At 33.0% G+C, this 26,116-nt stretch overlaps 1 protein-coding gene across 1 annotated transcript in view; it reads left to right on the forward strand.

Annotated features, from left to right (window-relative positions):
• Positions 1 to 26,116, forward strand: part of LOC149793235 (uncharacterized) — a 101,490-nt gene that overhangs the window by 38,842 nt on the left and 36,532 nt on the right. Inside the window, exons 10-11 of the mRNA XM_089968968.1 lie at positions 837 to 964; positions 1,981 to 2,138. Coding sequence (XP_089825094.1) covers positions 837 to 964; positions 1,981 to 2,138 — 286 coding nt within the window. The remainder of the gene's footprint in view (positions 1 to 836; positions 965 to 1,980; positions 2,139 to 26,116) is intronic.

Here is a 26,116-nt window from a genome sequence, read left to right on the forward strand (position 1 = left end):
AATGTATATCCTTACAAACAGTCTCCTGCTCTCCGTACATATATAAACATTAATCGTTCTTTAATTTTGAATTGTATTGCACGTAAAATTGACATATCAATGCATAAAAATATATAGTCATAAGAACATTATTTGATATATATTCTTCAGGTTCATGTCTGCAAATACAAATTATAGAATATTCGAAGAAAAGGATAAATAATGTAAAAATTATTGATTTTTTTCTCACCTAACTATCGATACAAGATTCTGTACACTTTAATTATTTGATACTCTACATATCGGAAAATGTTAACAAGAAAGATTTAAACTAATGACAATAAAAGCATAGTATTAATACAGTTTAGTTGAAAGTGAAATTCAAAAAGAATCTGATAATCTTAAAATAAAAAAGCGTAATAGAAATTACATAAATGTGAAAAGTTATAGAGATGATGGTGTGGGGCTAGAATTTTGTATTAATTCAAGATATTTGTTTCCTTTCACCTCATGTTATCTTATTTCTTCAGCAATTATGATTTATAAATATAGCACCGTTTCTACATATCAGAGCAACAATTTTGTTTCAATACATTTAGGGGCATATAAAGAAGAGTAACTGCCAAATCCTTGGCCCTACTAAGAAAAAACTATATGGTCAGTCCCTACAGTAAATGGGACCATGCATGCTTGCAATGTAACTAATGTAAACTAGTATATAACCAACACATGCTACGTGTAGTTTTAGATTCATTTCTGTTCACAGTAGCAAGCAAATATGAAATATCAAGAGTTTGAAATGTGGGAGATTGACACATGTTGCAGTTCCGATTATTTTGTACCATTTCTACTTCCAGATCCGCAGGTTATTCAGAGTGCACAGAACTTTACAAAACCAACTGGTTCACAGATTGTGATACACTGTCTTGTGTCAGGTGGTGCTTCCCCAGCACAGGCTCCCAATATCACATGGATTGCTCCTCAGGTAGGTCTTGCTTTGTGTTTATCTTATAGACTCGGTGGTAGAGGGGCACTACCAAAATCCCACGCGTATGTAGCTCAGTGATATGTAGGACCAACACACTAATCAAACCTAACGGTTCGTATCGTGATACATATTCCATAAGCGATACAAGGCCAATAACAATGGATGCAAATATAGATTTCCATATAAATGGTATGGGTGAATGAGACAGTAAATACCAATGGATGCCCATTAAGAATGTGAGTTGCGCATTCTTTTGTCTTTAATAATCTTCTACATTAATTTAAGTTTAACCTTCAAAAAGTCACTCATTATTATTTACTTGCATCAGTCACACTCGCTTATTATTCCAAATGTTCCATTCCACGGCATTTCCATTGATCAATATGAAACATTCACTGTCCTCTTCTTCTACTTCTCCTGGGCCACTGTAGAATGGATATGTTGAAATGTCGCCGTCACTCCATTTCCATTTGATCAATCACGTCAACGTTTTGAACACGTTTGTCTTCTCCTGTCTAATCTACTCAATTAATCGCGTCACGTCCTATGTACATTGGTGTTTGCTACAATATTATTAAATTATGAAGGATACATTCAGGAGGGCCAAAACACAAAATGGTATGATATGATATGAATTATTTTGATACAAGTTGAGAGTTATTATTATTATTCCTTTAGTGCCATTTGACGAATTAGTTTTGAGCATGTTGTAATGGAAATTAACAAATATCTTAATAACTTTATTTCACAAAATATTCTAATAAAAATTCTCTTTTGATCCTGATAATGTTATCCTGCTGATAATTCATCTACTCTTTATAATTATGTCTGCCTGTATTAGTTTAGATGTTTGTGCTTTTTCGTTTCACACCCTACATAACTATCTCTGCTGCTGGTCCAACTAACTCTACTGCTAGAGATGTGCCATGCGTTTAAAACAACTGTGGAAACAACCGCTATCACCACAAACGGCCTCTACTACCTTAGGTGATAACCGCCATTATCTTTTGCAGATAGTTGGTCATCCCATACCAACAAATGTGGCACAATTACCAGACGGATCCCTCAGTATTGACATGTTGACGTTGGAAAATGTCGGACCGTACTCTTGTACATTAACTACTAATTGTGGCACGTATGACTCAGCCAAATTCTGGGTCAGTATACAGTAGTCAAGAACTGTACTAAGCACACGTAATAAAGGCTTTAACATTTGAACTGTGACTTTTATCGTTATTTGTCAACAACAGCATTAATATACATAAACAGAGCAATATAACTAATTTCGGTACCAGACTTTTGAAACTGTTTTAAGTACATGTCATTAATTTGCTGAATACAAGAAAAACAATAACACAATCAGTAGTAATAGTGTAGGGTTCTGTAATGTGTATGACTATTGTTAAATACCGTACCCATCAAGTTAACCTCTGACTTTGCATCAAGCAGGCAAAATTTTGGTTTGAAACTGCATAATAAATTATTGATTTTGTGAGACAAAACACTCGAATAGTGGTGTTTAAGGTCATTAGTTCACGTCAACATCTTTTCTCTCAGGGCCCATTCCAGTCATCTTATTGGACATGCATTTAGGAAACGTGATAATAAAATGTCAAAACATATTGTTCTATCTGATGAAAATTATGGTATTCAAAAGTCTATTGGTGTCTAAGATTGTAAGCTGCTCAGCCGACATTTCTAATCAATCATTTAGTGAGACGGATTAAGGCTTCTAACGTTTGATTAGTTTATACTGAACAAATGAGTTCCTTAGAATACTATTCTACTTATGGAAGCATTCGAAGAATTCAGGCCATACAGAGATGTATGTGGGACTAATATATGAGTAGAAACAAATTAACCTTATACTCAAGACTCGGAAATTAGAAACCATATTATGTATTTTAATCGCAGTCAAAAAACATCTTGTTATTTTGCATTCATTTTACAAACATGATTGAACAATATAGCTTGGTGTTATGTAGCAGCTTTTGTTCATGACATATCAAGATCAGAACTTGGATCTGTCATCAGGAAATGGTACAACATCCAGTTTCACGCGCAATCCTCAAGAATTAGAAACTGTTTTCATTTGCTTTAAAATTTCACAAATACGTTTAGCATATAGTACTAATATGACTTCGAAGTTTTGCTTATTTAAGCGAATTTTGTATAAGCTGTATGTGTTTGTCATAATGTATGTTATCAAAAATATTTAAAGAATAACCATCCCTTCTATATCCAAGTTCTGTAGCCAATCACATTTTTTTTTTCACGTTGCGAATATTTTTCACTTTCCCATTTCAGAGACCATATAGTTAATATATATCGTAAAATATTGTACACATTCTTATTATCGACAACAGGCAGTGACAGCGTCATAGGTTTACATAGAGTGAGAATCTAGGAAAACGATAGGCTGATTATTTACGAAAGATATGATTTAGACACTCTTAACGTCGCCAGACAGCCCACTCATGCATGGGCCCTTTTAGAAAGCATAGTATGTCATGACAATTGTTTCTGATAACTAGTGTTTATGTTAAAATTCTCTATTGTTCAATTGATTTAACAACATAAATAGTGCGTATAAATGATGTGAAGCAGGTATCAGGATACACATAAAGTAATATAAATGAGCCTGTCATTTGAATCTCAAATACGTCTTGGAAACTTTTCTGGGACACTTGATAGCAATCGTTCAACGTTGTGATTTTGCGCTACGCTGTATAAAAGATGTTACACATAAACAGAAACCCGTCCAACTATTCCACCCCATTCCCACTCAGAGAAGCATTTATCCTTGAATTACATGTATAATGTAGAAACCAACAGAAGGGATATCAGCAAAAACAACTGTCTCAATAAACATCGTAAAGAAAGATGATATCGCTTTGACAGTGATGAAACCGCTTTATAATGAAGCAGTTATGTCATGAAACTGTAGCATTTCTACAGTAATCCACAATACTTTATAACACAAAATGATCTCTTTCAAAAAATGTGTCTGACAAAATCTTCCATAAGACATACCAATAAACTGTATAAAATCGAGTTTAGTGAAGGGAATGATTTCAAAACATCTTTTGGACTACAACTGTTTTAAGCTCAGAGAATACCATGGGGTTCATTTCTTGAAAAGCTTTGTATTGCAGTGGGATAATGTACGGTGATGATAACTATTTGGTCTCTTTTTTCAAGGTGACTGCAGATAAAATCCATAATTATAAATCAGAGTACTCGGAGCATGATATGTTTGTTTGCTTTTGTTGCATGCACGGTATGTGCGTAATAGGCAGGATATGTGTATAATAGGTAGTGTGTGTGTGTGTGTGTGTGTGTGTACGTGTGTAATAGCCAACAATACGTGTGAATAGCAGCGTATGTGCGTAATAGGCAGGATATGTGTATAATAGGTAGGAGTATGTGTCAGTGACAGGGTATGTGCATACTAGGTAGGAATATGTTTGTAATATTATACATTGATTTGAAACAGTATTACGTCATTATTTAACCCCGGCCGAGTCATATCAAAGATTATAAAACGGTACTAACAGCTGCCTTGCTAGGCACTCAGAATTAAGAGTTTAGTGTTAGGACTGGTCGGCCTGGTGTCACAATAATGTGACTGGGTGGGACATGATGCAACATGTCTGCAGCATGATGCCCCCGTGTTAGACATCACTATACGCTGCTACACTGCAGACATAGTAGCGATAAGACTGAAAAATTGTTAGAGCTTCGTTAAAAATCTAAATCACAAACACATTTGTGTTGTAAAATATATAATTTATTTAGTTCTTCTGACATAGTACCTATCTATGCAACGACATGGATAGTGTGCAATTCTGTTCTAAACTGGAGTCACAAAATATAATATTTATACAGTAATCGACCCGATTCCATCTCTACTGGTCTGAACACTTTATTTTGTATAAAATAACACATAATACTAATCATGGTAATAACAACAAAAAATGACAAAGAAGAATGTTATTGTAACATTGATATGTACACAAAACAAGTCAAAGAAGGAACAGGTAGCAACAACAGAGAACCGAATGAAACAATTACAATTACTTCTAGTAACAAAACTACTGAATGCATAGAAAACAACAATGACACATTTCTAGGATTTAATACCTATAATACTGTAACAGATTTTACTGAATCATGTTTCCGGTTTGAAAGCACAATCTATATATTTTCTCAAGAAAATGGATGACACAACAAACTATATTAATGCGTATTATTCGTGTGTACACGAGTCCTTGCCAGTGAATAGTTACTTTCAGTTTTGTTCATTCATACAATGTTATCGGTAATTATTAACAATTACAAAATGGCTAAATTAACCGACATAGTAAACACAAAGATTGACAGACACTCACGTCATATTTGAAACTATTGTCTTCATGTTGATTAAAACTGATTATTGGAATGATGTCTTTCTGAGGTGCTAGTGAAACTTTAAACACTGAGAAAACAACAGATGAAAACATGATGAAAATGATGCAACACTATGGCAAACCATGAACATTTTTGTTTCAATCTATTCATTACGTTACCTACTTTAATTAAGGTCCTAAAATTAACAAAAGAAAGTGAAGATAATTTACCTAAAGTTCGACAACATTTATTGAAGGTCTATCAAGGGATAAACAATGAGGTTGATGCCTTGAAGTTTGCCATTAAGAAAACTAAACTTCTCTTAAAACTATGTCACTTTAACTTCTGAACATTAACATCAACAATAAGAGTGGATAAACGAAACAGAACACAACAATCACGAGATTGAAAAGTGGACTAGTCATAAAGCAACACATGACCTAGCAAATAAAATTCAAGTGTTAAAATCATGACCATAAAATTGCATGATCAGGTTGAATAATTTAAATGAGGTACAAACAACATTTTCATAAAGAAGTTGTTAGTAATATTAGCCTGATGAATGGAAGAAGAAATTTAAAGTAAAGCCCAGTCTATAATTTGGAACACTTCTAATATCAGGTACCGATACATTAAAAAAACTGGAGTGAACAAAAAAACATGTACTTTGTGGTAGCATTAATAACCTCATCACTGAAATAAACAAAAACATGGAGACAACATTGAACTTAAAAGAAAAATGAATAAAGAGTACTGTATTCAGATTTAGAATGGATGAATCGAACAAAGTACGTAATAGAGAAACAAAAATGCCTTAGGAAGCGAAACATATGCCGTTATGTAAACATCTTTATGATTTCACATTGCACCGAGTAGGAAGTATCCTGATTGCATCACTTCAATTCAAATCCCATACACCATACTTTTACAGAAAAGATAAATTTTCATATATCTAACGCTGCAAATGAAGAGTGTTGTGAGAACCCTGAAACTCGCATATTTAATTATATGATCAGGGTTGATTTACGAATTACGATTTCACCACAGACATTTGCACAAATTACCACTGGAACCTTATAACAAAATAAAATATGAAAAATGTTTACAACCACCTATGTAAACTGAAACAACAACAAAAACACAAACACACACAGACACACACACGCAGATACACACACAGACAAGCACGTATATATATATATATATATATATATATATATATATATATATATATATATATATATATATATATCGAGAGAGATCGAGAGAGAGAGAGAGCCAGACAGATGGACAGGAAGAGTTAGAGCTAGATAGATAGATAGATTATTTTTTCAGCGTATGAATGACCATAAAGGATAAGCTACAAAAAGTAATTGAAAGATTTATTGCGATATAAAAAGATATTTGTCTCTCTCCATATTTGTTGACTGTTCTTCTATTAATTAGTTTGTTTGTGGTCGCTTATCCGCAGCACCACCTCCTCCACACTCCCATAATATTGAACTTGTTGATTTGCAAGTCGTCGCGAAGTTACAAATGAGCCAACTGTATTGACGGGTCATAACAATATAATCCAAAATGTCCTTGAATGAATTCAAAATAATTTCGAAGATAGCAATTTAGGCCTGAATTAATTAATAGTTTGGTATTCGAGTGAATACTTTAAATAAATACATTTAATGGTCTCCACTGAACATAAACTAAAATTGATTGCTCTAAGATTAAAATTATAATTCTGATATAAACAATTTTATATATCCCCCACATCAGACGTAGGTCGCAATAGTCATTTTCTGAAGCGGCTGTGTGGTCGAGTGGTCTACAGCGCTCGCCTTTACCGACCACTTTCATTTCACCTCTGTCCGCGTGGGTTAGAGTCTCGGGTTCAGCCAGTATGGGAATATGAGAAAGCCGTCTGTAGGTTCCCTTGGGTTGGTTTTACCTACCGGGATTTTTCCCACGTTCTTCCCCCACCAACAATACTGACCGCCATGTATAGTCTTGCGCTTATAACTGGTGTAAAACACAAAAACCAAAAACAATAAAAGAAACAGTTTATCACAATACTCTGTCAGTTTACTTTAATGGAATTTTCCATCATATTCATACGCATGACCAGGTCTGTTTGCCTAAATTTTAGGAACCTAACTGAGAACGGACTGGCAGACAACGTTTTTCCGAGGAGAATACCAATGTCCTGAATTCAGATTAAACTAATAATTATCTTAATACCTAATCTAAAATCATATATAATAATTGGATATGTAATATATCCTCAAGGAAAACAGAAGACGTTAGACAGGTAGGATTAAACCCCTGCTTTCATTTATGGATGATTTATGGATAAAGGTCAATCAAATAAGCAAATTAAATATGCATAAAACATTCCAAACGTTATCATTCTCCTTAATCTTCTTTTGTTAAAAGACCATATAAGAGATTTTATATTTGGAAATGAGAAAACGAATATTTGACTTTATTTTTCAGTAAATATTCTTATCAGTGGTTTTAAGTTATCGTACACGGTAAGTGGGAGTGCAAATAATTTTAACAAACCCCATTCAAATGGGTTACAAAATGTGATAGTTCATATCACATTCAGAACATAGTTCCATCAGAATCTCCTATTAGTATATGATATTATATCATGCTTAACATAGACCGCAAAGTTATACTGGGAAAAGTTTGAAATATATTCCGTTCGCAGAACTTGGATAATTGTGTTTGTGCTATCACACAAAAGCTTTTGCAGAAGTTGTCTATGGACATGTTGATAAACGAAGATACAGAGAACCTAGCAATAAACGTCAATAAGCCCCTATATTATATTGCAACAGTGACATAACAAGTCTATGAATAATGTCACGTGATTCATATGCTGAGGAAACGCTGACAATGTGTCCAATTTTTAAAAAAAACAACAGATATTACCTTGTTAAATAGTCCCCTTGGCAAATATCGTAGAAAGAGAGAAATTGTTAAACATGCGGAATAACATTCATAAAAATTGAAAACTCGGATCCAAAGCTGCTTCATCTAATTGCTTTACGTAGAGAATGTCTTGAGCAACAGCAATACTAAGTGTAGATATCGTGCATAATTCAGATTTAAAGTTGAAAGTTAAATTGGTTTCGCTGGATAAGAATAAATTCAATAACTTTTACTGAAAACAATTACTTATTTTTCGCGATTCTATTTCAAAAGTGTTGAGCTTGCGCTTTTTAAAGTTCTTGGTAGCCAACATGATAAATGATCATGACGTTTTCTGGACATGTAGGTTTGGGACAGCACTTGCCTGGAGCAGGGGGCTCCATGTGCCCACACTAGGCATGTTCCAAGTTAGACACCTATATTTAGAATAAAAAGATGATGCATCAGACACATGTCGTTTAGCGGAAAATAACACGAATGACGTCTAAAGTGTGAAAATGCATACTGTTTCAGATATCGGACAATTACTAGAAGAATAATCTTAGTAGTACTGGAATTATTAACACATGCTAATTAGTTGTAAATGCCATAGTAAAAATCATTTAATCAGTAGAATATAATACTTTAAAGTAAGGATCTTACACGTGTATCTTATGAATACATGATCTGGTTTTCTATTTATCATCTTTTGAAATATACTTTTAAAAATGTTATTAACAGCAAAACGAGCACGGTCAAACATATTTTATTCGTTAGAGACGAACACAGGATTTATAAGAATTCTAACTAAGGCTGGATGCAGGAAATGAAACAGCCAAACCATATCCATGCTGTTTTTAAAATGGGTCTTTAAGTGAAGCCTTTTTGTCTGCTCTGAGTAGTATAACAAGGCTGGGCTCCTGACAGTGGTCTAGCTGCTAGCTATTCTCTCCATTTGTACTAAGTTTCCTTCCTATTGATGGCACTTGCAAGGGTTCACATTCCGTCAAAGTCACTGCTCTCCTTAAAATCCTATTAAACTCTAATTTTAAAGCCCACAATGAATTTTAACTTTAAAAATTGAACATATGTCATAATACAACTAAAAAAGAGACAAATAGGTGACGAGAAACTGTTAACTTACTCATTTATGAGATTTTGAATCACATAATTTAATTTGTTTTTTAAGTGTCTTCCTTTTGGCCTCAAAAACTAAACAAGTACATATTGCTGTTAGAAATCAATGTTTTACAAAATATTCAGAACACAATTAGTATTATTTAATGAGTTCTTGATTTGCTTATTTTTTATTGTTTGTTTCAATATGATTATTTAAATATTATTATACTAATATGCAGTGCAGAAAGAGGTAGTTCCAAGGTGAGTTAATCCAGAGAATGTCATATTGTCTTTGTTGCCATATACTATTCTTTCAATTTTGTCTGTAATTCGTTCACAATGTCAGTTCAATGAACTTCGCGCATCAGAGATGGTACTCCTAGTATTTTTGAATTTCATAATGAATTTGATATTTGTTGATTCGTAAACTTGCAACATTTCGTGTTTTCTTAACTAATTTTTTTCTATGTTGAATTCCTGTTTGTATTTTTCAACTTTGTTGTTTTGTTTTTGCTTCGGTTTTCAGCTATGATGTTTACATTCTATGATCTGCAGCTTTAATAAGATCCACGGAAAAAGCGACAAGATGCACAAGTTTCTATGGAAGACAAATGTGAGCCACAAGAAACTGATAAATTATATATGGATGCTTTGGAAAAGATCAGCTATCTATAGGTACACAGTTCACACCTTCAAACGGAGGAAACATGTATTCAGCGTAAACAAATATGTAAGAGTCTAATCCATCTATGAATATGCTAAAACGTGTACAAAATAAGATAGAGAGTTAATATCGTCAGAAAAGCAAGAACTGGACAAAAGAACTTACGTATTACTCAAGGAAATTTAAAACTCAATGCAGTTTAATCTTAATTTCAATTCGGTAAATTATTTAAAGAAACAAAGTCTAAACACTGTTGGCAAAGGTACACACATTTGCTAACCCTGTATGTAAAGATAGCGAGACAATAACTACAAATACCTCAAGAAAATAGTTACAGGATATATTCAGTTGACTTAAACATACAAACCAACGTTTACCATGTTTGGACCTATGCAAATTTCATGAATTTCAAACCTTAGAAAGTAGCACAGATAACCAGTATGTCCAGTAAACAAGAAAATCATAGATTACCATAGACGCCGATCACAAATAAATTTAAGTTAGACCATCTTCCTGGTTATATAAGCTAAAAAGACAGCTAATTTATCGGTTCAATGCAATGGAAGTTGTTTACTTAAAATTAAAATACCAATATCAGAAGATGAAGTGTATCATTAAGAGAATTCGAAACACAAACATCAAAGATGTAGGCAAATGAAAAAATGCAACTGAGAAGTGATAAATTAAAAGAACAGTTATATAATATTAAGAGTTAAATAGCACAAATATCCTGACATTCCGCAGATTCAGAAAACTATTTTAGACAAAATATCAACCATATAAATCGTTACATTAGATACAATGTTAACTGGTCAAACGAAATGTGTAACAGTTGATTTGATTTGTGTAGCTAATGGTATCATAACATTATGTCTTGGTCTAAACATATACATTGTACAAAAGGTTTAACAAGAGGAATCGGAAGTACGATTTGTACTGGTGGTTCTGGTTTTTGAATATAGTACCAAGTAATTCTTTTGTAAGTTCATAAGTCGTGTGGATATTATTGCAAGCTATTCGTTTAAATTACAAAAGTATAGTATTACTGTTGCCTGGAATCACTGGCAGTATCATATGTAGCTGAACAAATTGTTTCCTTATTTCTTGGCAAAAGAGCTTTGGTTGTTGTACCATTTCTTGATTTGTTATTGGCAACATAAAAAGAATAAAACAAACATGCCTAATGAAAGATTAACATGTAAAAGCAAAATTACACCCCATATTTAAATTATGTTATATTTATTAACCCTTGTTTATTATTTCATTATCTGTCGTATAATATCACTCTCAGTTACAATTACAAACGTTTGCTAGTTTTTGTCCTTCATTTATACATATGTCTTCATTTTTATTTCATCAATCATCATTCCGTGAACTCTAAAAGATCGTTTATCAGCTGCCGGATATTTATTTTACAACAACGGCATTTTAGTACTTAATTATTCCTTGAATAAAAATATGGTTTTGGTAAATTGTTCGTGTAGCCCCCAATACTATCTATATTCATTACCATATATAATGGTAATACAATTATGTCACCACCAATAGGATAGATTAATGTAATTGCAATATGTTTCGGACATCATTTTACATATTTTCATAAGAGTCATAACTGGATCACCCAAAATTGATTTTGACATAAAGTTTACAATACACTGGAAAAAAATAAATAATACATACTATTACGTTTTCTCACTCAGATAAATATTGTATGAGATACAATACTTTAGTTTAGTCAATATCTTCATTCATCGTTAGTCTGTTGTTCTCGTTTATTAAAACATAAGTCAATCCGAATAATTTACGACTGATACACGATGAGTTTATTTCTTCCAGGACATTTTTTGGTCCAGGCTTCAACTGTGCTATTTCCTTACTTATAACGTAGGCACTTGCTATATTAAATAGTAGGACTTATCCAAATCATTCTGATATAGTTTTATGTCCCTAAAGTCTGCTATCTCTAACATGCATATATATATATATATATATATATATATATATATATATATATATATATATATATATATATATATATATATATATATATATATTAGAAATTAGATTAATCGGTATATATCTACTGTGAATTATTAAAGAGACTAAAAGTCTATGTCTTAAATAAGATCATTAAATGTAATACAACTTGAATACACCATTTTCAACCAATAAAAAAGAGACAAAGTACTATTAAAAAGCACCAATGCTCCCCTGCTCTTGCAATGGATGATTTTTCCGGATCTGGAAAGATTTCATTAACTGATTCAACACAAAAAGAATAATGTTGAACTATATTAAGGAAAACAACTGTGAACCAAAAGAACGCTGCCAAAGAATTTAAACAAATTTTACGTGATTCTAATCGCAAAATGTTAAAGACTAACACAGTGATGACATTCTTTGCACCAGTGTAATGCCCTGTACGCATATACAAGGATTTGTAATGCATATGTTTCAAATCTTGTCATTTATACCTTAAATCACCCACCCATCCATCCAGATTGAGGTCCTTGGAATGTTTTGGTTTACATTGAATGTTTGAGGGCAGAGTGGTGAGTAGGATAACTAATGGATGCATTAATAAAGTCGCTATGAATGTTGTCGCGTTACGGGCTGATGCACATGTTCAGGTCATGTCACAAACCAGGAGAAGGGCACTAAGTAGAAAAACTTACTCCGAAAGGAGACAATATGTCATCGAAATTTCTTCTTTTAAAGACAGTGTTTCTAACTTAGTAGTATCGTTAATAGAGATATCATTAATATACTGGACTGTTTTGTACATGAACTGATGTCATTAATGCAACAAATGATGGCCTAAGCATAACACATTTTGAATATGGATTCAAAAGCGATCAGCGGCAGTCTCGATTAGATCGTAGATAAATTCAACAATAAAGCATGACAAACATTCTGTATTTGAAACAAATCGTTTAAGATTTACTTTTATGTTTTCATCTGAATCATGACCTCTTCAACTTAAATGAAATAGTCAACATTTGAAACTCATTGCTTCGTTTGTTGGCCCATCAAGAGCATATTCAGATTTTGGAATAGATTTTATATTTTGTACTTGGTCAACTACATCATGAATTTCAATTGACATAATACTCTGATGTAGACCCACTATTCATTCTTGTATGAGTCCATAATACTCTCGAGATATGTCCATCGTACTTCTGGTTTTATCTTAGAGATACATGTCTCAATGTTGTTTACTATCCGTCATCGTCTAATCCACAATTTCCTCGTTTGTAGGTCTCCTACCTGCATTCAAGTTATCTCCAACTCTGTTTTGTAACATGTTCTACACCCACGATCAACAAATAAAATTCCTCCCTTTTAAATATATCCAATTTTACTCTGTTGACAAGTGTCATCACAAACTAGTTCAGAAATACAATTATATTGTTGCTTTCAGATTAAATGCGTGATCATATGCTAATGGTGTTGTACATTCAGCTAATTTGGTATATGACAAATATTTACGAAACCTATATACTGATTTTCCTAACTCTGGTATGTCTATATCAGTTAAATACCACTGACAGATTTCATAACCTAAGTTGGCAACTTTACTCTGGAGGTCAATTTATATCACCAATATGTAATATTGCTCACTGCCATATATACGTTTCCTGATTCATTTCTGTCAGTTGTGCACTGAAGTTTGTGAAGGTAATTAGTGGCTTGTATTCCAATAGCAATATGGAAAATTGTTTTATTTCGTTAAAATCATTTGCAGTTCAACTGGTACATTAAACTGTGTTGCAGAATATGCTAAGGTATTCGATATGTTACTTTAATAAACTTAAATTGCATGATTTAGTTTTTAAAACACAAATGTCTTAGTTGTTTAGAATAACTGCATAGCTTGAAGCTTTCATTTAAATTTCAGCCAATGAGACCAGGGATACATGATGTCATTTGTTTTTTTTATAAATGCTAGCGCTAGGATATAAAACAGTAACTCATGTTGCCTGTGTTTTCGGCGCAAATAACGTGGCTGACAAAAAAGGCCGCAAATTCGAAAAGATTTTTAATTATATTATCTATTCGAACAAGTTTGTAATATAGTGTGGACAAATTTTACAAAAGCAAACCAGAACGAAATACAAGGTTTACAATAAATTCGAACATGTGCCAACAACTTAAATTGCTTGGCCTGGTGTCTAAACGTACAGGTAAAATAAGTGTCGGATGAACAATGGAAAAGGCTTATTATAGTATGCAAGCCAATTTAGCAAGTTAATAGGATAGGATACAAGAAATAAAAAAAGAAAAAGCAAGCAAGTACTGCTGCATCTGTAATATATGTAAGCTGCTGATAACGGGGTAATTTATCTATCTTTAATAGAAATACATGAAGATGTAACATCTTCCATTAAACTAAGCACAAAGTCTTAATCTCATTACTTACACAGGAACATGTCGAATAGCTAGCTACTGGCACTGTTCAATGAATTTAGCAAAGTATTATTAATTCTAAGGATACATAATTCGTTATATTTCCTTTGTAACTATGCACATGCACATAACTGAGCACTGTTTAACTAGCAGTCTGGTTCTATCATTCAGTGGATTTGCAATATAAAGATCAAAAGGAGATAAAGGGAAAACAGTGCGAACACAAAGAAACACCAAAACAATAATTGACGAGAACTTGAAAGAATCTAAAATTCATAATGTTCCTAATGGTGACATATAAACTTAATACATAGTTTAGAAATAAATTCTTACTTTGCGTATCACAAATTATGCTAGCGTAGACATAAATAGATGTGTCAATGGTATATACGTTTTGCTATAGACCTTTTGTGGTTGCATGTGTTGTTATTGCAGATGTGATGGAAAGATGAGCCAACGAATAACAAACGTCTGCGTTACATAGATTTATAGTGCAACATTTATTACATAACATCTCCCTTTCTACTTTGCTCATCTTATCAAAGCCACGTCTACGTCCAACCAAGTCAATGGCTCCTATGATAAGAATTCCAAGCTGATTGCACTCCTGGAGAAGCAGAATACAGTGGTGTAGCTAAAGAAACTCAATATATCACAGCAGGAAAATGTGGTGAGAATCATACAGGATTATTCGTATGTCCATCTCTCTTAATATATATATATATATATATATATATATATATATATATATATATATATATATATATATAAGAGAGAGAGAGAGAGAGAGAGAGAGAGAGAGAGAGAACCACGTAGCTCCAATACAAGTTTCCCGACGTTTCTAGCTAAACAAGCTCGTTGGCGGGAGAACAAATAACCCACAAGTATAATGCACACAAGTACAACACAATCAGGTTACATTATTCGTTACATAATTTGCATTGAAATTAATGACCAGTGATAGGTATTAGTTTTAATACTGGAGAGGAGGCTTTCGGGTAAAGTCAACTTCTACGTCAGGGGTCATAAGGTACTAAAGCCTTATTAAAATATTACATGTTCATAACACACATATAGCAAATGCGCATAGTGCACATGCACTGAAAAAGACGAATAAAACTTACTTGTGTATGTTTACAGTTACTATTATAAAGTAGATCCACTCCTATTCTCAAGGCTGAAATATACCATTTTCATGGCATGAAAATGATTGAATTGCAACTAATTTTTGAAATCATGCACTTGTTTAATTTTCCTCTGTAGTTAATCAATGATAATTCATTCTGCGTGTATTCATTTACCACGGAAATATTTAAACCTCGATAATATAAAATTCATATTATTCATTTTATGGAGACTATATTTTTTTTTGGATAAACTGCTTTAATTCTTAATGAAACAGTTTATTACAGGATGATGTAGGTTCGAGAACAAATATATCCCGATATGCGTCAAATTCCCTACGGAGTACCATTATTCTGTTGTGAAAGTATGATTATTGGTTTTGTTTACTCTTTTACTTACAGGCATATTTTATATGTGTCGTTTGGTGTATTTATCTTCATATATATATATAGTAGCATGATATTTGTTGTTATTCATGTGATGGTCTTATTGCACCTTCCTGACGCATATAGTTTTGATGCAAATAGATAAATTAGATATGAATATACATTTTTTGGTCAAAGTAGATAGTAGATGAAAAGAACGCATTTTCGTATGACACAGATACGTTGATGCCTTCAGGCTGATATATATTTATAAGTTATGCAAAATGAGTTATTTCCCCCACTATGTCGTATTTGCCGTACAGTTTGACATATGACGGGTCATACCCATTGGATGAAGATGACTATCAAGTCGACGACCACTCCGACATAGAGTCTCCAAATAATTGCAATCATGCCACGGAAAGAACTCAATTCAGTTTCTAAGAGACAATAGACGATGATGTTCGTCTTATAGTCCCTATGGAATGTCCTCCACCACCAATTACAAATATAACTTTCAAAGTCAAGATTTCGGTTGATGAGATGAGGATGACGTGCATTCGCCCTTTAGCCCTTTGCACACATCTTTGAAGAATGTGGAAATAGCCGGTCACTTATCAGAGAAATATCACCGATCCTGATAATAAATAGTCTTTTTTTCAGGTAAACTTCCGGTCACCTCTTCTCCCTAATGGTATAGTTCACTATCGTCCCACCTGTATTACACACAGACAAGTTTTAAATGCCGCATCAACCTCTGTCCGAAATATGGTTTTTATTTCATATATATTGGACGTGGCATCTCTCGCGATGTACAGCCAGTGAGAGAAGGTCGTGAGTAATCACTCTTGGGATGATGTTAGTCGCATCTCCAAAGTCATTAATAAGGTGGTCCATATGATGATGGCTAACATCTGCTTTAATATAGAACTAATACTCTGAATCGCTCAAATTATACCACGTAGGGACTTTGCAATCCCTCCCTTTGGGGATCCAACTGACATTTGGGAGACGTATAGGGGAAATCCAAAACCAGGCAGCTCATGAATTGCCTCTATAGTTGTCAGCACAAAATCCGTTCTCAGCTTGTCTCGTCGAAAACGAGAGAAGGAATGACAATATATAATAAAGAATATACTCCGACACAACAGTATGATATAGACAGCGTGAGCAATTTGAGTTCATCTAATCCTACATCACACAGATCAGCAGGGAGAGACTAAACATGTTTTTCTTCCTCTAAGCCACCTAAGGCCAGACCATAAATCATCCCTTCTACCGCCCCCTGGTAACCTTCATGTGTGTCAGGTTCCGTCTGTTCCACAGCTCGTATAGCAGCAACGTTTTCATTCATGACCGGAGATCGATACCATTGACTTTGGAGGTGCTCTGTATTTCATTCAACCAACAAATGCATTTAAAACCACAAGATATAATCAAAGTAAGTGAAGCATGAACACATGTCAAAGTGATATGCTTATGCAAGTGAAACACGACGCACTTATGCAACAAATTTCATAAATTTATGGATAACAGTAAATAATTAAGGTGCGGTCATGAGGTAAATGCAAAAGACGTAACTAAAGTCAGTAAAATAGGAAATGTAGGTTATAGCGCCAGTCTATAGTTGTTAAGGTGTGGTACCAATATAAATGCTCGTTCTCTCATATTTATATTATTATAGCGCAAACAAGGCTTTAAAATACACTAAAACACACACGTTTATAAAAAGATAATGAATCATACAATATAGATGACATTGCTCTACTTCAATAATAAGTGTGTAGTACTCACAAGATACATATTTTCACGTAACGTTCATAAATCTAGGTCATGCATTATATATATATATATATATATATACAGGGAGCTAAAATCTATTTTGGTCAAAACGCACATTTGAACCTAACCCAGTAAAACGTTAAATGCATGTCACAGTGACTTTATTTTTCAGTATCTAGGTACATAAAATAATCAAGTTGCATGATTCTAGTATGAACAGAGCTTACTCTTCAATTACATATTTTAACATAATACAGTAATTTATATTAGAATGTAGAGCTCGTTATGACAAATTTCGACATCAAGTTAACTCAATCTATGTAAACAAGTATATTTACAGAGTACTATTTCGTAACCTAGCGCATTACAATATAGGTCACAGTAAGTTTCCATTCTAGCAAGCCTGTGATACTAATAGCGATATACACAATCATATAGTTGGATGATTAAAACATAAATAGAGCTCAAGAAATAAACTTAAATTATCTGATTTAGTAAAAGTCAGTGAGGCGTGAAATATAGCTCACGGTCAGTTACATTTCAAATGAAAGTGCCGTATTCATCAAATTTAAACCTCTTACTAGCATTATTTACACAATGTGCAGAAACCTGAACTAAACGCAAACACGTAACCAAGAATGTGCTCATAATGTATTGGTTTGTGCAAATTTAGCCCCCATAGCCTCGTATTCGTGGATGTGGGTGCAAGGAAACCTCAAAACTGTTTCCTAATACCTATAAAAAGGAATGGTTTACTTTCAGTTAAGGAGCATATATTTATATTTTTCTATCTGCGCGGACGCCCACGTGGTAATACAAGACGTACAATAGCTATACATGAATGACTGTAGTGCCATTTCCATGCAGATCATTAAAAGTAATAAGATAATTAATAATCACAGCTTTCAAGTCAAGTGGATCTTCAGTTCTCCAATCATGAGTCAATATAGTTTAATTCAAATAACAATTCTTTACGTGATTTATCTTTCGTGCAAATGAATATTAGGTCCATAGAGATGAAAAGACTACTTAAAGAAAGTTTCTTTGTTCTTCCCTTATATACATTATATTCTAATGGCCTTAATAAAAGAGCATGCTATAACAGCTAAAAGAATCGATATGTAGTAAAACATATAATTGTAAGTACGACAGTTTGTCTCTAGATGGTGATTCCACGTATTAAAGTTTCATTATAGAATCTTGTAGCTTTCTAATTCCGTCGTACATATGAAATACATATGCTATGTAATATTATTAAATAACGTTATGCCATATTCCTAACTGTTGATTAATATATAACCGAAGTTCGTTTCTTACGACATATATAATATCCGAAGAAACACTCATTGAATGCGTACGTGTTTGCACAAATACATATGTGTTTGAGATTGTTTCATATATTACTTTGAAAGTTTGAAGAAAACAAAATTTCTTCTTGGCAATCGGTGGCAATCGGATGCTTGGGCAGTCTTTTTACAACATTGCAAAATTGTCAATCTTGTCGATACTTTTGTCCTGCTCGTATTTTGGCTTTCGTAAATAACACATTACTCCCGCAACGACAACAACCCTGCGCACACTGGCATCATAAAGTTACTTTTATGTTCTTTTTCTTGTCAATGATGCTTTGCAAAATAAACCAAAATTCAACTGATTTGCTTGTGTTTCAAACATTGGTCCTTCAACTAATTACTGCAACCAACTGTGTGTCAGACCAACGTTCCATAGATTATGTAGTACTGGTATAATTATACACATTCAATGAAAATTAAAACTAGAGGTACATTAAAGCTGCACGCCCATCCCGCAAACCACATAACACACAGATGCAGAGTTGATTAGAAATAAAACGTGCACAGGAACTTATATATTCATCTGAGCGACAGCTGATGGACTTTTAATTGAAACAAAATGTTTTGGTAACTCTATATGTCGTTTATATCGAGAAGCAGAGCAGACAACTCACTTCAGAGAGCATGCAATATCCAAGATTTGATATACAAGTAGAATGGGTATACTAACATTATTTACAATGTAAGCATGGCTCGGTATGCACAGCGGGAATCGTTTTACCGTCTCGTTGATGATATTTAATAACCTGATTAACTCCAGTGGTTGTGATCTTGTATATTTTAGGTGACATTTCACGTCTTCAGAGGAGCAAAGTCCATCCAAATTGTCTTTGACAAACATAGCAGTTGTTTTCTTGTGCGTTTTGGAAATTTCGATTATTTAAATTTGGTTCTGTCTTTCCGATTCGTAGCTTCACTGCCTTTTCCGATTGAAAGACATTTAGGTCCAAAAAGGTCATTCTGACGACCATAAAGGCACTTTGGAAAATACGAAGGTGTTTTATTATAAGAGGGGATTCTTGTTTATAATAACTAAGGTAACTAAATCATTTATGTTTCAAAATGTCATAGACAATGCACTGAAGTCAAGCTATTCAGTAATCATTTAAAATAATGTTTAATATAGCATTTGTGAATTTGATCAAAAGGAAAATTATTATTATTATTATTATTATTATTATCCATGTACATTCGCTATATTTAGAGGCTGATAACATTTAATTTATGGAATATGTTGATTGGTACTAGTCTGTTGACATTGACAATATAATGAAATCATTAATAAAAGGAAACATTAGCCGATGTTGCTCTTTGTTTACATTTAGCACTCGACGCTTCCAATGAGGTACATCTCTGTATCGAAAATGGCACTCCAACCCTTCGAAGACAATCTTGGTGAATACCATACCAATCGTTATCAGTATGTATATAATGAATGCTTTTGAACTGTATCACGATACAAATTAGATTTAAATCATTCGTGCGCGAAACAAATTCTGTAAATTTAGATCCATTTCGAGAACCTGACTTGATAATTCAAGGAGAACCATACGGCATATTATTCACGTTGCTGTGCTGAGTGAACTTTAGAAATATATCAATTAACGTATCGAACACGTGGATGACTGCTTTGTTGTTCCAAGAGTAAACAGTGTTGTAACTGACAGCTTCCGAGTTTGCAATTGAGGAAGGAACATCCCTCATTGGACATTGTTATGTACAGCACAAACTAATTGATATGTAATTCAAATCTACAATACACGTATGGCAAATCACATAGAAGATTGATCCCTCAAATATATGATTTGATGACAAAGAAGCTGTAAAAACGCCCGGCCACAGAATACTTATCCTCCCCTGCCCACACTTTCAGTGAGGTAACACTTGTTGCAATTGCTCACAACCCCAACTGGAGTTCCGAAACCAGAAGAGAGAATAATCTTACTGGATATGCCGCCATAGAACATTGAAACCAAGCGGTTTAAACCGAGCAGACTAGAACAAGTCAGCCACGCACAAATAAAATTATATTTTACTGCTGACACGTTTTCTTTTAAATATTTTCTAAATTTGCTTATTAGCCTATAATTACTATTATTAGGACAGAATTTTTTAGTACAAGTAACAAGATTGAAATTTTCTCTAAATTGTATTAAGAGTAAGTTTTGATTAAATTATATTGAAAGTAATTTTCTATTAAAATATATTGAAATTGAATCTGTTTATTTCGGTATTATGATTGTGTACTATTTAACAATGATCGCGCTCTTATGATCAAGTACGAACCGTCTTATACATATATTGCCCTGTATCTCAGAGTCAGCAAAAAGTACATTTTCTAGGTTACGTAAATAGATGAACTAGACAGATTCCAAATGCGCTGATCTTGCAGAAGTACCTATGTAATAATGTACATAGACCCAGACAATAATTTATAGAAACTACGAAGCCTCATTTTGAGATTCTGGCCAACGCAAAAGAACTAGGCTCATGTCCATATTTGGCTTTGTCTTAAGAAACTGATATATAAGACCCCAACCCTAGGGCACGTCAGCTTGCTAGCCAGAAAACTCAAGTAGCTTCTGTCTTTGCAGGTAAGATAACCGTCTATGTACAATTTATCATAGTAGAAGACTTTTTAGTGTTATAATAATTTTTAGTGTTAAGATGTTAATCTAACATCAGTATGTTTAAACATTAGATTATTTTAATATTTCTTTGCTATTCTTTAATATAATGTATTCGAAAGTTTAATTGTTTGAAGAACTTATATTTACTTGTAATTATATTATTGATTATAGTAAAAAGCAACGTTCCCTATAAACTTCATACTCAGTAATAGTTAATTTAGAAATAAAATACTCTTTAAATAATAGAATTTAATATGTTGACATTTTAGAATAAATTCAGTAACATATATTTCAATTACGGTATTTCTCTGAAATATTGAATTTTAGATTCATTTGCTATCGAGAATTTTTTCGATATTTACTTATCTGTATTATATTCTAAACGGCAGATATTATACAGTGTATGATGTTGGTAAGTGAAAGAATATCCTAGTTTTATATGTATTCCTTATATCCGCAATTTAAGCTTATGTAGTTTGATATTGGAATGTAATTTTATATGTTGAGTATTTCAATAAAGTTTGCTAGCCAGGAAACTCAAACAGCTTCTGTCTTTGCAGCTCGATCCCCTACCCTCGCAAGCCAAATTCCCCAGATGTAGCCACATCTTCATCATCAAGTGACACCTCTTTCCAGAGGATTGAACTTCCCTCCTTCTCTCTCTCTGTTTTGGAAACAGCTTGACTTAGAGTTTACGAGAAAATCCATCTCATAAAAGTCTATGGATAAAAAAAAATTCCGATAGATACAAACCATTTTTCTTCATAAAACTACTATAACAATGAAATATCCGGGATATCATTTACGAATGCATACATTTACATATAATAACATATGTCGTTATGGCTATTCCATTGATAGGTTAATAAAACTATTTTCCGGCATGTGCAACAAGTTGAAATAAATTAGTGAAAACATAATAAATTTAAAGGTTTTATTCCTGTAAAGTTTCGCTAACACAACTGTTTTTCTGTTTCATTTGTTCGTCTTGACTATGTTTAGCATTTGCCTTTGAGAAAGACACATTAAGAGTCGAAATGGCTCAGGCTAATTTGATACTAGTCTTTTTTTTACTGTTTTGTCAGTTTATTGCATTTATCTTAATCAATCCCTGACACATGTGATCCCTTGCTGGATTGGGTGTACTTGAAAGGATTGTTAGTTGCCATTTGTTTTGTTTTCTTTATGTACATGTGCTGGTCATTCTCAAGCGACGAGGTAAATCAAACCGTCACGTACTATAAAACAGCTTACACGGGATACATCATATTCATTAGTTAATTTACGTTTCAAACTCGTGTATAATTATTTTATTTCTTGATTACCTATTTATAGCAACCTGAATTTTTAGGAGCTTTGGAATTTGTTTTGTTCATGCCTTTGAAAATAAAAAATATTTATTTTATACATTCGTAAATAACTATGTGCAAAATATTCGCAAACCCTAATGAGTTAATGTTGGTTTACATCCACTACGACGGCATTGTGATGATATCATATTTCCTGTGCAAAGGAAGCAAAACTGAGTATCAATGAAAAAGAAACAATACACAAGAAAAAGAAACAAGTTTGACTTCACATATAAATGTAATATAATATGTTTATATATATATATATATATATATATATATATAGAGAGAGAGAGAGAGAGAGAGAGAGAGAGAGAGAGAGAGAGAGTAAAAAACAAACTGTTCTTTAGGTTGTAGCTAATAGAGTTGGACTGAAATAGATGATATCTCATAAATATTAAACAATATATTTGTAGGCTTGTATTCATAGGGGCGTAAGTGTAAAAGTGAAATAAGTTAACGTTCTCGTCCATTTTTATTCCAATCTAAATAAATAACTTTACGATTTTGATAGTTTGGACTTGGCTATACCCATGTAAACAGTAGAAGCTTACTTCTACTGTATTCGAAACGTTTTAGAAACAGTATCAGCTGAAGATAAAATCTAGCATTGGAATATGAAGTGATAGTAAGCGTATATTTCGAAATAGTTTGTAATATGGATACACTCTGGTGTAGACAAGAAGCTGATATAAACTGAATATATCAAACTGGTGAGTTTCAGACCAAAAATAAGTCAAGTAATGTTATTTTGGAGTGCGCAGTCTTGTACACACACGCCCATATCTACATCAAGCTCATCTCTATCTATCTCTCTCTCTCTCTCTCTCTAACTCAGATATCCTGTTATTAAATTTTATTATTTGTCATTTTAGCAAAATAACCACTATAGTGCAAACATTAAAGTTAATACTCTTTTAAATGAATTGTACACTTCCAAGGTCCAATAGGCGATATTCCAATATGTACACAGCCATTAATATTGGTAAAATGAATAAAATAGACATTATTGTTGCAGTTTAATGATAAGTGTATATGTCCACCATGGAGTTCACTTTAAGAAGTAGCCGAACATCATTGTTCAGAGGATGCTGCTCATAGTATGGTTCAACGACCAAAGGTAATATTTATACCATGTTGTAAACAACTGGTTGCCTTCAGCTGATTGGCTATATGCAAATTACGGGTATTGATTGCTATTTTGTATGTATTCATGCACTGTTCAACCAAGTTAGAAAGCTCTTTTTAACACACTTTTTTAATATGTTTTACTTTTGTTCTTTACAGATTTAAACTTTAATTATATGGATTGACTAGTTTATATTTTACTTTCGCCGATCATAGTTTGCAGAACGTTCTTTGCTTCAAACTTCAATAAACTTAATAAATAAAATGGGTCGTACTTAGTTATATACTAGTATTTAAATCTGTATTATGTTTTAAAAAAAGTCTGGAGCGAAAAATTAGTCTAAAACCAATGTGCACACGTGCAAATTTTCAAAGGCTGGAAACTTGTATGTCCTTCTTTTTGTTTTTTTTTTTTAACCTGTGTATTGATGATATATGAAAACAACGACGAGCATAATGATACTTAACATCGTTAATACAGTCTTTCTTTTGCGGCAAAAGCAGCTTTTTAGTAACATACCTTAACATAACATTATTTTGTATCCCATACTATACACGCTTGTGCCATATAATTTTAATTTGTATATCTTTAAACAAAAAACAAATAAACGTATTGCTATTTTGTTTATACATACGTGTGTATAAGAACAGGGTAAAGTGAATTATAATGTAGGAATTAGATGATAGATGAATTACCTACTGCCCATCCTAACAGTATTTGAAGTACAATACTACCAGATGACGCAGCTCCTTTCCCGTAACCTGGATTAAGCGATAAGAACATTTGACCAGTCTATACTTGTGTCTAATGTTATGAAATGAAGAACTTCCTTGTATTGCCAGAAATACTAGATCGCTCTCAGCATTCGGGAACCAGAAACTGCCAAGGGATGGGCAGTAAGTGCGTTGTGATTCGTCCAGTTTTGATCTTGATTTCTCTTCGTTTTCTTCATATAACATATCAGTTGCAGTTCTTAACATGAATGTCACGTGAAGGTCAATACATTATCATTAAGGTTCCTTTATAGTGTTGTTGCGAGCATTCGTATTTACAAATCCAGGTGATACGTGATTATACAAAGCTGGTTTTTCCTTTGCGTTTCTTACACTTTGCGTTCATAAGATCCAAAGCAATTTCCCATCATACGGTTAGTGTACGCATACTATCTGATATCCGAGGCCTAGAACTCATCTTAACTGTGATTGTAAATCGTATATTTAGATTGTTTGTTTGCATGCTTGTCGTTGTTTGTTTTGTGTTTTTATTTTGTTTGTTTTCTTTTTTCTAGCCTTAACAAGAGTAAAGGATTTGGTACATTATCAAACAAAGAGATTTGGCATTACGAAGTTGACACTTTCTTGTAAGGTTGCAACAATTTATGTTTGGTTATTTGCAAAATAGCAAATATTTTCTTAAAAGATTCTGACATGTAGTCTTTTTATATTGATATGCTTTAAAAATAATTACAAAAGTAAATTTCAAAACTAAAACTCTGCACTCGAGATAAATATAAATGAAATCTGTCCCACGTAAGAGACATAAGCAAGGAGAGTTTATCTATTACAAAATGTTTTGCATGCGTGTTTGTGTGTGTGTGTGTGTGTGAGAGAGAGAGAGAGAGAGAACATCGTATCCATAAGTTAAAATAAACAAATCAATACAAAGCAAAACTAAACATTTTTGGATATTTTGATGAATAAAATTGGCAATTAAATGTCAAAACAAAAACCTAATTTATTCTATTTGACTGTCTTTCTTTCATTGATATGTGCTCGCTGTCTATGGTTCATCTGCTGTGTCTTCTGATTGTCTTGCGTTAGGTTTCTTCAGTGGCATAGGTTTTCCTGCGCGCTGTTTTTCTTTTCTTTCCGTTTGCCTTGCCTTAAATTGACCTGTTATCTAGTATCTACCACCATGTGATCTAACAT

This window comes from Sinohyriopsis cumingii, chromosome 8, assembly GCF_028554795.1.
Source record: "Sinohyriopsis cumingii isolate HCF-2022 chromosome 8, ASM2855479v2, whole genome shotgun sequence".
Classification (NCBI taxonomy): Eukaryota; Metazoa; Mollusca; class Bivalvia; order Unionida; family Unionidae; genus Sinohyriopsis; species Sinohyriopsis cumingii.